The sequence below is a fragment of the Ranitomeya imitator genome, chromosome 5, assembly GCF_032444005.1.
Source record: "Ranitomeya imitator isolate aRanImi1 chromosome 5, aRanImi1.pri, whole genome shotgun sequence".
Lineage (NCBI taxonomy): Eukaryota > Metazoa > Chordata > Amphibia > Anura > Dendrobatidae > Ranitomeya > Ranitomeya imitator.
In genome coordinates this window covers 35,955,161-35,968,219 of record NC_091286.1, presented here as the reverse complement: position 1 = coordinate 35,968,219, position 13,059 = coordinate 35,955,161, and the positions used below count along the sequence as shown (strand labels likewise).

Below are 13,059 nucleotides of genomic sequence, written 5' to 3'. Positions count from 1 at the left end.
GTGAACAGTCACACCTGTACTCCCACAAAGAGACTATGAGTACGGCGTGTACTGCCACCCCGTATCCTCAAACGTCTAGTCGGCAGGACCCCAGCCCCTAACACAGAAGTGTGTTGAGGTGATCCGACCGTCGGTCCTGCCTCCATCTAACCAGAGACTGTCGGTTGGAGGAGACGCGGATGTCCCACAGAATTTTCTGATCTATCCCGGATAAGGAGGGTTTTTTTCTCTCTCTCTCCCGAGTACAGAAAAACCAAGAAGATAAGAAGATCGTTTTGAGAAGTAAAAAAAAAAATTCCTTGTTTTTAATAGAGAGCTTTAGGGGTCTATCCCCTCTAATTCACGTGTACCGTTGCGGCGTTTTAGGGCCCTCCACTCTGCTTCCCATGTTTCGGCGGTCTCCATCTTTACTCTAGGTCCCGGATTTTCTCGGGCCTAGCATCAGCGTGGGGCATTAAGGGGTCTTTTCCTTAAATCCCAGGGGTATTTGGGGAACTAAACTTTTATACAGCATTTTTTTACGGCCCTCCGGGCCGCTCCCCCGTGCTCCAGCGGTTACCAGCCGTAATCTAGGTCCTGGCTTCACTCGGCCTAGTTGCGGCGTTGGCTCCGCCCCTTCTTCCCTGCTCTTCGGGCGGGCTTTTCTCCCGCCTGTCGCTTGTTGCTTCCTTCCAAACTCGCCCTCCCCTCAGCATCGTTGGAGCTGGCGCCATAGTAACATAGTTAGTAAGGCCGAAAAAAGACATTTGTCCATCCAGTTCAGCCTATATTCCATCATAATAAATACCCAGATCTACGTCCTTCTACAGAACCTAATAATTGTATGATACAATATTGTTCTGCTCCAGGAAGACATCCAGGCCTCTCTTGAACCCCTCGACTGAGTTCGCCATCACCACCTCCTCAGGCAAGCAATTCCAGATTCTCACTGCCCTAACAGTAAAGAATCCTCTTCTATGTTGGTGGAAAAACCTTCTCTCCTCCAGACGCAAAGAATGCCCCCTTGTGCCCGTCACCTTCCTTGGTATAAACAGATCCTCAGCGAGATATTTGTATTGTCCCCTTATATACTTATACATGGTTATTAGATCGCCCCTCAGTCGTCTTTTTTCTAGACTAAATAATCCTAATTTCGCTAATCTATCTGGGTATTGTAGTTCTCCCATCCCCTTTATTAATTTTGTTGCCCTCCTTTGTACTCTCTCTAGTTCCATTATATCCTTCCTGAGCACCGGTGCCCAAAACTGGACACAGTACTCCATGTACTCCATGTTTTCTCCAGATCCGGCGCTTGGCTCCACCCCCCTTCTTCCCTGCATTTCGGGCGGGCTTCTCTCCCTCCCGTCGCTTGTTTCGTCCTTTCGGACCCGACTCCCCCCCTCGGCTCCATTTGTCTGCTTGGAGCCAGCACTATATTTCTTCTACCAGGACCCGGCGCTTGGCTCTGCCACCGTCCGGCTTCAGAGCGGGCTCTTTCTGTGTGCATCTCTGCAGTGCACACTGTTGCCCTCTCGGTCCCTGTCAGTCTTCTTGCGGTTGCCCCTTTTTCCGGCTTGTGGATCCATTCGGTGGCCTCCCTGCGGGGTTTAACCCAGGTGCACAACAGAGAGAGACTTTAGTCTCCCTCTGATTTCAAGCCTACAACTCGGCCTTCTGGAGAACTGACTGATCAGGATATACTTCAGCACAGACTTCATGGTGCGGCCTTCTACACGTGAAACGGTTACTCTGCCTAACACCGTCAGGTATCCTATCCTAGACCGCAACACAGAATTGGCTCTCTCTGATACCCTTCTCCAGGGTTCCCTCCACGCTAAAGCAGTCGCAGGATACTGAGAGACAACCGCAGCAGTACTCTTGCTGTTATCCAGGTTTTTGACGCACCACCTAGCAGGTACAGTAGGGTCCTTTGAAACTGGCGTATTTTCAGTGCATTAGACTGGTCTTGGGTTGACTGTTGCAGTGGTACTGGTATTCTGTATGGTATCAGGTAAGCCAGAATCCTTTTCCTTCAAGTTTCCCGCATTCGATTGCAGCAGTACTCTATCCGCTGTCCAGGTTTTACATGCGTCACCTGCCAGACACTTGTGGTCGATAACCGCCGTCTTTCCAGTGGTTCAAAAATGCCGAGGTCTAATGCTGCATCGGTTCCGCTCTTCTGTCCTAGACTCAGGTGAGTCAGAAATGCCCTCTTTCACCTACCTTTTTTGCAACATCTGCCTAGTCTCTCTTCGGTTAACCACTCAATGAGAGGTGCCCGGTATCCATTACTTCTGGTTGACTGCAGCAGCAGTTACAGTCCGCTTTCAGGTTAGTCAGAGGCATCTTCTGCGGTGTGTTTCATATTCAATAACATCTGTGGTCTATTAACAGTTTTTACAGAAAATCTACCACATACCACAGGGGAGATCTCGGTACCACAGGTTGGATCTCAGCGGCAGCATGAGCGGCCAGTCCACTTTCAGGTAGGTCAGACACGCTGGTGTCAGGTACCGGATGGTCGCAGTTTTTTCTTCGGCCACGCACTGGGCCCGGTTTGCAGGTTGCTATTCAGGGACCTATCCAAATCTTCTGATTATTTGGGCCTACTACTAACTATCCGTAGGTCAGTTTACAGTGCTATCTTCAGGCTATCTTCATTATCCAGTGCGTTACTCCTATCATAGATGATTTACCAATCACTGTTTATATATTCTGGCTGTCTTTTACTGAGTCAGCACCCATATGTATACCATGACTGTTCACTGTTCTATCCTAGTGCACTTTGAGATACCTCAATACCAGAGCTCCCTATCTATTTGTTAGTACTGAACTCTTCTTTCTTACAGACATCGGATAAAGCCTTGAGCAGCTCCGGGATTTGATTTCCGAGGGTGGCGTGAACAGGTTCTCCCACCTTGGACAAGAATTTGACCTTACTCTGCGCACACTTCAACCGGTGTGAAAGGCTGCTCCAGGCCTGAATCGAATCAGGAGTTTTGTGATAATACCTTTCTTTCTTCAGCAAGATTCGTATCCTTTCCACTGGTATCTTCGGTCATGTGGTGTCTTGCACTTAGGTAAGTGGGTCCACACACTACAATCCTCTCCCTGTTCCAGAGGGTCCAGGACACACAGGGTCGCCAATGTCATCGTAACGAAGGATCTTCCTTTCGTCAGGTTTCTTCTGTGGTCTATGTCCTCCATCTTAGGGCCAAGTTTCCATGGCTTTTGCATACTCCATGTTTTTTTCATGGACTTCCCTCCTACGAGCGCTCATTTTTTACTGTGTCTCTCAATGCCCGTCTAGATCCTCATTCCTATACGCTTGAGTTTAGCTGCCAAGCCGTCCAGTAGTTTACATTCTACCTGCTTAGACGGGCTAACGGTTGTCTTTTCCGATGGCTCTCCTGTTCTGAACCGTTTTTCTTGGTCAAAATAGAGCCTTCACCATTGTGATGAGATCCAGGGACCACCCTTCAGTGTCTTGCCATCTAGCAGGATCACAATAGCCTACTCTCAAGTCTTTCCTTGACAATTCAGTTTAATGGTCTTTCCTTGTCCTTTTCTCAGAATCCTTAGTCCAGCCGCTTCCAAAGAGGAAAGCCCCTCGGTATATATATATATATATATCTCCTGAGCTCACTGCGAATTGAACCAATTCTCCGACTATGGTCCCTCTGTTTACCAGACTTTCCACAATACGGTCCTCCCTTCCCCAGAGGGTGCATCCCTTGAGGATACCAACGGCAGAGTCGTCATTGCCAAGGGCAACCTTTTCAGGCGTCTGTCGCTGCATTGTGCCCTGCTTTTGCCTCCACCTGGATAGCAAGTTTATAGTCGCAGAGGCCGCCCTCGCAGACCAAATTACCCTGGCAGGGAATTACTTAGTATCCGCTTTCCCCAGACACCGCTGCAGGTGCTGCTCTCGGACATGCTGCAATATCGTGGCTTTCCGAAGGGCCATTTTGCTTACGGAGTGGCAGGCAAACTTATCCTCAAAAAGTCTCTTACCAACTTACCTGTCCAGGGTTCCCATCAGTTTGGCTCCAAGTTGATCTACCTTATTAAGGAGATCAACCGGAGGGTCGAGCTCTCTCCTTCCTCTGGCTAAACCTCGTTGTTCTCCTGGGGGATTTGTTTCCTCAGCGTGATTAGTCGGGGATCCTAGATTGCTGAGCGGAAGGGTCCATCCTTGTCTTTTCAGCATGAAATCTCATTGTTCAGTAATTGCTTCCTGGGAACCACATGAGTTTTCCTTTGTCCCATGGAAGCCCTTATCCAGGTCTTGATTTCTCAGGGCATTGGACATTTCTGCGTTTAACGAGGGGCATGCCCTTTGTTTCTTTTTGTAGCTTTCTCTTTAGGGCTCCCAACCACTCTCAGAGTCTCGCAGAGTGTGTGGCAGCAGTTTGCACATTCTGTGGATCACAGCTTCATTGCTCTTCCCATATGCTGCCAGTGTTCTCCATGGCCCTGTCCATCATTTTTCATTCTTTCCTTCACCTGGCGCTTCGTAGCGCTTTCATCAGGCTACCTGGCCAGGGCAACGTGCGTCTGTCCAGCTAAGGCCGCCCCTTCCCTTTTTTCAGAACACGGGCTCGGCGTTTAGAGGCCCTCTGGCCTCCAGGTCAGCAAATACTCGCTGAATCCGGTGGACATTGGTAGGTTTACCATGTCAGATCAGAGCGTCTTCTCCTGGATTAAGGCACATTCTACCTGGACAAGGGGTGCTTCCTGGCGGTACGCATAGGGATTCCGCCCTGCACCTCGACAGAGCGATTTGCAAGATTCTTCAGAGTCCATGTCTTGCTTCGGCAGATGCTGGCTTATCTAGAAAGACCTTGCAGGTGACGGAGGTGAGTTCTCCGACCTGATTGGAGTTATCGGCTGTTCTTGCCCCAGGGACTGCTTTGGGATGTCCCATGGTTTCCTGTGTCCCCCAATGAAGCGATAGAGAAAAGAGGATTTTTGGTTGCTTACCATAAAATCTGTTTCTCCGAGCCTTCATTAGGGGACACAGCACCCTCCCAAGTTGAACAGCTCTGTTTATTGAATTATACTGTTAGGCTAGGGTCACATTGCGTTAGTGCAATCCGTTTAGCGCTAGCGGATTGCGCTAACGCAATGTTTTTTATTGGGCTGCGGTCGGGTTCGCGGTAACGTCCCCGCTCTCGCAGATCCCCGATCTGCGAGAGCGGGGAACGGACCGCGGGCGCGCCTCGGACGCTGCAAGCAGCGTCCGCGGCGCGCCAGGAATCACCGGCGCGTCGCTAGCGCGTGCCGAACATGGCACGCGCTAGTGAAGCGCGTTCCCATTGCCTTCAATGGGCGCGTTAACGGCCGCGTTGCACGGCGTTAATTTCGCCGTGCAACGCTGTCCGTTTAACACGGTCCCATAACGCAATGGGAACCCAGCCTTACAGTTTGAGTTTCTCTTTCATTTCTTGCTTCTCCTACTGCTTTCTCACTAACTGGATATCCTACTTCCTGTCGGTGGGGTGTACACTGCAGAGGAGGAGGTAACTTTTTTATTTGCATAGTGTCAGCCTCCTAGCGGCAGCAGCATACACCCATGGTTTCCTGTGTCCCCCAATGAAGGCTCCGAGAAACAGATTTTACGGTAAGCAACCAATAATCCTGTTTTAATCGAGCGCCGATCAACATGATAAAGCATCGATTGTTGCTCATTATGGACAGATTTCTGCCTTTATGTTAGTGTGAAAAATGTCCAAAAGAAGAATTGCAAAGCCGAAAAAAAAATTGACTAGTTTATTTTTTTTATGTTTTTTTTGTATCAATAGATAAATCACAAACTTACATCTGTTTAATCTCAAAACCAATCCTGGCATTCACAGATTAATAATACATTCTTAGATGTCGTACTGAATATCAGACCACGTACAAAGACAAGTCAAGGCCAGCTGACAAAAGTACTTTAAAGGCTATGTACATCTTTGCACAGATTTTTTTTTATTGGCCATTTGATTTTCTAAAAGCAAATTTAAGCAACTTTCTAAATAGTCTGTGTTAAAAATTGTCTACCATTCACACTGCTGCAGATTGTCTAAGTTTTAGTTTGTTTTTTTCCAATGTTACAAATCAGAGCTGCTGCTCCTGACAGTTCTCTGTGCTCTCCTCCTCTCTTCTCTCACTTTTGGAGATAGCAGCAGGGAGGGCCTTGAACATAGATCTCCACAGTGTGGAAAAAAAGGGAAAGCATGTACAGTCTCAGGGAGGGCGTAGAAAATAGGGTTTAGATAAGGAGGAAAGCAAATGAAGAGCAAATAAGTGCAACAGAGAAGTAAAGCGTACATAGTATCAGAAAGGGCAGAGAAAATAGGTTATAGATAATGAGGAAAGGAAATAAGTGCCGCATAACAGAATTAGGACAGAAAAATAGCTTTTCAATAAACAGGAAAGAAAATGAAGAGCAAGTGAGTGCAGCGTAGAAGTGAACCATGTATAGTCTGAGGGAGGGCAGAGAAAACAGGCGATAGATAATTAAGAGTGAGTGCTGCATAGAAGTGTGCTGATGTAAGAGCTCTTGAATATAGCAGCACCCTGGACACAGACACACAGCTCACATCCAGCCTATATTACTGAGAGAGTTGCTCCCACAGGAGAAAAATCTGAAACTTGTGTAGAGTTGCAAATTGCTTTTCAGGGGGTGTAAAAAATAAGAAATAAATATTACAGGCTGACACTTGAAAAGTGTATTAGATGACCACTAAAATTATATATATATATATATATAGGGTGTTTTTTTTATGTCAAAGATGTAAAAAAATATATATATTTTATTTTTTTTAATGTCAAAGATGGCTATAGCCTTTAAAGGAAATCTCTGCCTTCGAACACAAATGTACAATGTTCCAATGTGATGATGCAAATATTTTTCTTCACTTTTGCATTACTTGACACTTTCTTCTCCATTTATGTCTAAAGGTAAATTCAGAGTTTTTTCCTATTGTCTGTTTCTAAGTGCAACCAATTTGAAGGCATCTATGTATTATTATTATTATTATTATTATGTACATACATGTTTATGAATGGATAAACCAAATAAAACTTTCATGGGTACTGAAGCTACAAAGCTACAAGTGCTTCTCACAAAATTAGAATATCATGAAAAAGTTACCGTAATTTATATCAGTTCTTCAATACAAAAAGTGAAGCTCATATATTATGTAGAGTCATTGCAGACAATAATCTATTTCGAAGTGTTTATTTCTTGAAATAAACTATGCAACCTCTTTCTATAACACAAGTTTTTTCTATAAATGATCCAAAATCTAAATTTTCAAAACGTATTTCTATGCCATGTTATCAACCATAAAAACCACAGAACACCGGTGAACAGCAGTGTTTTGTATTATTCTTGCAACGTGCGTCATGTTATTGGGGTGTTCTCCAATCGTGTCCTTTTAATAAGTAGTTAGACACTGGATTGAGAGCAATTAGTCTAAACTACCTCAGAGAAAAGAATTGTCCATTGTAATAAATATCTATTTCAGCAGACAAAACCCACTGGGATCAGGCTCATTTAAATGATGGACACCTTTAGGGACTTTATTTTTACTTCATTGCACGCACTTTTTTGTCCCCCCAAAATGTAAGGTTTCATTAGATATTTTTCACAGTTTTACGTCTGTAGCCTGTATCTATGAATGAGTTAACAGTAAACCCGTCATTGACCTTATCTGACGGCAGTATCTTTGACCCTTTTCTTTCTTCTCCTGGATAATCTTCTAAGCAGATTTCTGACTGGTCCGAAATCAAAGTACAAATATGCTTTTCTTGATTAGATGCACCTGACTAGCTTTTTCTCAAGAACCAGGGCCTGTGATCACTAGGTGTCAGTCTGCTGGATGAAAGAGAATCCAGTCTGCTGAAGCTGGTGAGTGTCCAGCCAAAATTTGAGCTCTAGGGACCAAAGAGACACCAAAGAGTCTTTCAATGGAAACTGCATGGGTTAGCTAGGAAAGCTTAGCAGTCTGTGTGTTGGAGCTGCAGAAAAATGTGTGGAAGCTGCAGCCTGTTCAGTGTGAACTGTGCCTGGAGTTGAACACTTCTGTTTGGCGCAGAATGCTACTGGAGCTCAGGCTGAAGGGGATACAGATACTGGTGGGATCATGCATCTTCTGAGTATGAAGTTTGCTCCTGAGGAAAGGACTGTAATGTTCTGGTGAGCCCCTGCTAAATTAACTTTGTTTGCTGTGATACCTTTGTGGCCAGAAGAGCCTGTTTTTGTTTTTTGTTTTGAATCCCTTGGAGTTTTATGCAAGCAATAAAACTGTTTGGACCAAGCCGCATTGCCTGTGTGAACGCTACCTAATGCCTACCTGAGAGAGTGAATCCCTACAATATGAATTGTGATACATAGAGGCTGTAGAGACAAAATGTTCCAAAATTTTGAATGACTCATATTGCAAAATTACTTTTTAGCCAATATGTATTTAAAAAAAAAATAATGTCCATACTTTTACATATAACTTATAGACATTCTCCAATATTTTAGGCCGCTTATATTTAACAAGACTACAGCTTGATCAGTTTTCAATAAAAATGTCAGTTCTTAAAGTGAAACCTTGACTATTTCTACAGGAGTCTATATAACAAAGCATGACTTTTTTTTATAATAAGTGCAAACAAATGAAGACCAGATTGTCCTTGGTGGTCTCCATATCTGTGGGAATCTAGTCCTCTTTGGTGGTTCGGAACTCTGGCATGCTCCAAACTCTGCGAGTGGGCTCAACTTCTCGTTCAACATCCTCAGAGATGGTCTTAATGTCACTCAAGAATGGGTAGATCCTGGCTCGAGACTTGAAGGTGGTGAGAGATAAGCTCATAGCTCTCTTTGTGTTCCACTGCCTGGCAAGCTTCTTCACATCCTCTTCTTCTTTCATTTTCTCAGAAGCTTCTTGGAGAACTGCGCGGAAAAGACGGGGAACCTCGTGCACTTCTGGTTCATACTCTGAGACCATCTGCCGGAATCTGGAAGAAAATGGGAATCATTAGAAAGATAATAAAACTCTATATAAGAAGTGTGAAGCTCTCTATTCTGAAAGACAAAGGTATTGGGACACACTTCTTGGTCACTGAATTCAGATTTTTCATTCAGTCCCACTGCCACAAGTGTTTAAATTCCAGTCCCTTTGCATGAAGTCTGCCTTTACTAACATGTGAAGGAATGGTGCTAGGAAAGAGCTCACTGATACCAGTGCGATCCTGCAACAGGAGCCACCGGTGTAACAAATCTGTTCATGACATTTCTTCTTCCTAAATCTTCCTCCATCACCTGTGAGTGATATTATTGAGAAGTGGAAGGAACCGCAGCAACTCAGCCAAAGTGGAGTCACCGAGTGGTGAGGAGCAGAGGGCAGAAAAGTCACCACCACTCTGCTGACTCCATAACTGCAGAGTCCAGACCTCCTCTAGTTTTAACATCAGCACAAACACTGCGCCCCCGCCGGGAGCTTTATGGCCGAGCAGCTTCATGCAGCCTTACATCAGCAAGCACAACGTCAAGGGTCGGATGGAGTGATGTAAAGCTGCCACCACTGGACTCTGGAGGAAACGTGTTCTGTGAAGTGATGAATCATAACTTTGGTGTTAGAAGGATAATGCTATGGGGTCACTTTTCAGGGGTTCTAATAATTTCCAATGAAGGGAAATTATATGCTTCCAACTTTAAAGGGATCAGTTTAGGGAAGGCCCTTTTCTATTTCCCATATACATGCCCAATGTACTAAGCAAGCTCCATAAGGGCATGATTGGGTGAAAGAACAGAGCCCAGACCCAACCCCATCCAATACCTTCAGAATTAACGAGAATGTAGATTGCGAGACAGACCTTCTCCTACAACATCAGTGTCTGACATCACAAATGTCCTTGTGGATAAATGGGCAAATATTCCTTCTGACACCTCCAAAATCTTGTAGAAAACCTTCCCAGAAGAGTCAGAGCTTGTATAGCTGCAGAGTGGCCGACTCCATATTAATGTTTATGTATGAAGACTGGAAGATCATAAAAGCTTCTTTAGGTGTAATGTGTACGTGCCCCAATAGTTTTGTCCTTGTAGTGTATATTGAAAATCTTGTGCTCTTGGCTTAGCAATCAATCGCATATATTCTTACTTTGTCTGATGTTACATAGTACAGTACATGAAAGCAAGCATTTGATTTCTTCGGACAAATACACAATTTGTCATTTGCATCAATTATCATCAAATTCTAAAGGTGTTTTTGTTCTTCAGAACCCAACACAACAGTCTCGCATGCCTCATGATTAAAGAGACTATCGTTCTTTTTGATCTTAAGCGTTAACTACATTTTTATTGGACGGAGAATAAAAGAATATATTATACAAAAACCATAATGTCCGATGCCCTGTAAGTGAGGGATGAATATGGACTACTTGATGTGGATAATTTGCACATGAGGAGAGAAGAAAGGAAACAATGTCCCTCGTGTGAATTAATGTATTAAAGGCATAGTAAGTTTAGGGTTGGATAGATAAATGTAAATTTGGTCTGTGTGCACATCACACCAGCCATAGACAGCACTCTGCCCAATAAGTCATAACACACACTAGTCTCATCCATTCTGTGGATGAATCAGAGCTTGAATAGTCCTTGACAATTTTTGGTACTGCCATACAAATTATTGGAAAAATCAGCTCAAGAGTGGCTAGCACACCATTCTATGACAGCGCGTCGTGGCCATGTTCTTGAAACAGATATGAGTCTTTGTGGTAGGACTCTATCCTATCGATACACCATAATTGTCCTTGACTGAACAACTCTGTATGATCTCTGGCTCCTCGCCCCCAATGTAGAACATCCAGACCCTCGCCTCCAGTGTAGAACATTCGACCCCCATGTAAAACTAGCAGCCCCTGCCATTTCATTTGTCTTACTAATGTGACATAATTGCTGCTGATGCAGAGTTCACTGATACCAACTCAGTCCTGTGATAGGAGCCAACATTGTAACACATCAGGTCATGACATTTCTTCTTCCTAAATCTTCCCCCATCACCTATGATTGACATTATTGAGAAGTGGAAGGAACCGCAGCAACTCAGCCACAAAGTCGAGACCCCATAACGTTATAGAATGGGGTCACGAAGTCCTGAGAAGCAAAGGGCAGAAAAGTCACCAGCGTTCTGCTAAACCCATAACTGTAGAGTGCAAATCGCCTCTGGTATTAACATCAGCACCAGGCTTGGACTGGCCCACAGGAGAATCCTCTGTAATGCTATTACACTTGACTCACAATTTGCAGAAACATGTAACATCGAATCATTCATTAAGCAAGCTAGCCAAATTCATATTACATAGAAGCAAAAGTAAATTTATGTACTAAGGTCAGGTAACTGAACAGTGGGCCCCAAGAATCAAAGTTCCTGGTGGGCCTTTGCCAACGCTGCTCAGCACAAGCACTGCGTCCCCACTGGAAGATTCATCATCACCAAGTACAATGTCAAGAGTCAGATGAAGTGGTGTAAAGCCGCCACCACTGGACTCTGGAGCAATTGAAATGTCTTCTGAGAAGAGATGGCTCACACTTTTCTGATGGACAAGTCTAGGTTTGGTGAATCCCAGGAGAACATTTACCTGCCTGACTTCATTGTGCCCACTGTTCAGATGGTGGAGGAGGATAACGCTATGGGCTGTTATCAGGGGTCTGCCTTGGCCCTTTAGTTCCAGTGAAAGGAAATCTTAATACTTCAACACAAGACATTTTGGACAATTGTAGCTTCCAGCTTTGTGAGAACAGTTTGGAGAAGGCTATTTTCTGTTCCCCACAACTCTACCCAGTGCAAAAGGTCCAGATAGACATGGTTGGAGGAGTTTGGGGGAAGAACATGACCGGCTGCACAGAGCTGAAACCTCAACCTCATCCAACACATTTGGCATGAACCAGAATCGAACAGAGATTGTAAGCTCGGCATCTCCCCAACATCAATATCTGGCCTTAAATGATTTTCTGAATGGACGGGCAAAAATATTCATAGCCTCCTACAAAATCTTGCACAAAGTCTTCCTAGTGTGAGCTGTTATAGCTGCAATGGGGCTGACTCCATTTTAAAGGCTATGGATGTAGAATAGGAGGCGAGAAGAGCCCCTGTAGGGGTCCTAATATTTTCTCCATATAAGTGTATGTTGTCCTGTAACCACCATGCTTTTCTAAATTCACATTTCAGTAAAAGCTTTGGCTGCATCCAAACTCTCTATCCACCTGCTGTTATGCATCATCCCTCACCTGCACATTACGTGCCTAAACCGGAAAAATCTTGGTTATTAGGTGTTATTTGTTCCCAGCAGAAAGAGCTACAATGACCTCTCACTTTCCTGTTCTTAAAGGATTTTCATCACCAATTATTTTCGCCGGTGTCCTCACTTACAAGTAATTCTTAACATGTAGTGATGTGGCTACAAATATAATTTAAAAAAGATATAGGGGGCCTGCAGATGGAAAAAGCAGTAATTTTACAGAAAGTGATCTCTTAAAGGTGCAGGTGCCCATTAAAACACAGGATACTACTAGGTTTAGGGTTGTTCTAGACCTCAAATTCAAGCACCCTAAATCCAAAGTGTAACTTGGCTCTCAGATTGTAATGCAAAATCTGGAAAAGGGCTCCAGGTACCATGTGCTTTTTATTATACAAGGGTCTGGTGTGATGATATCTCTGCACCTCTTGCCTGGATCTAATAGAGTCACAGGATTGCAAATAACACTACCCTAATTTACTACTCGTCACCTTTTAACCCCTTAAGGATCCACTTGAATAGTTACTACTAAAGTTCAGTTTTTTATTTTCAATTTGCCTCTACACATTTTAGCAGCTATTACTTTATTTTATTTTTTTCCATTTACATGGTTGTATGAGGCTTTGTTTTATGCAGGAGAAATTTTTTTATTTTCAATCGCTTTTTGGGATTTAAATAAATTACAGCAAAATCTGTCATTTTTTATTTGTACCTCGAATTAAAAAAAAAAAAGAAGCTATTTTTGGGATTGTCTATTTTCGCTTATGCTTTACGCTTCTAAATGTTTGTTTCACATGTGTTTAT

General features: G+C 44.0%; 1 protein-coding gene across 3 annotated transcripts in view; it reads right to left on the bottom strand.

Annotated features, from left to right (window-relative positions):
- Positions 1 to 8,416: 8,416 nt before the first annotated feature.
- The window catches only part of RD3 (RD3 regulator of GUCY2D), a 30,233-nt gene continuing 25,590 nt past the window's right edge, over positions 8,417 to 13,059 (bottom strand). For all 3 annotated transcript variants that reach the window (XM_069768543.1, XM_069768542.1, XM_069768541.1), the window contains one exon: positions 8,417 to 8,976. In XM_069768543.1, coding sequence (XP_069624644.1) covers positions 8,679 to 8,976 — 298 coding nt within the window. In that variant the 3' untranslated portion in view covers positions 8,417 to 8,678. The remainder of the gene's footprint in view (positions 8,977 to 13,059) is intronic.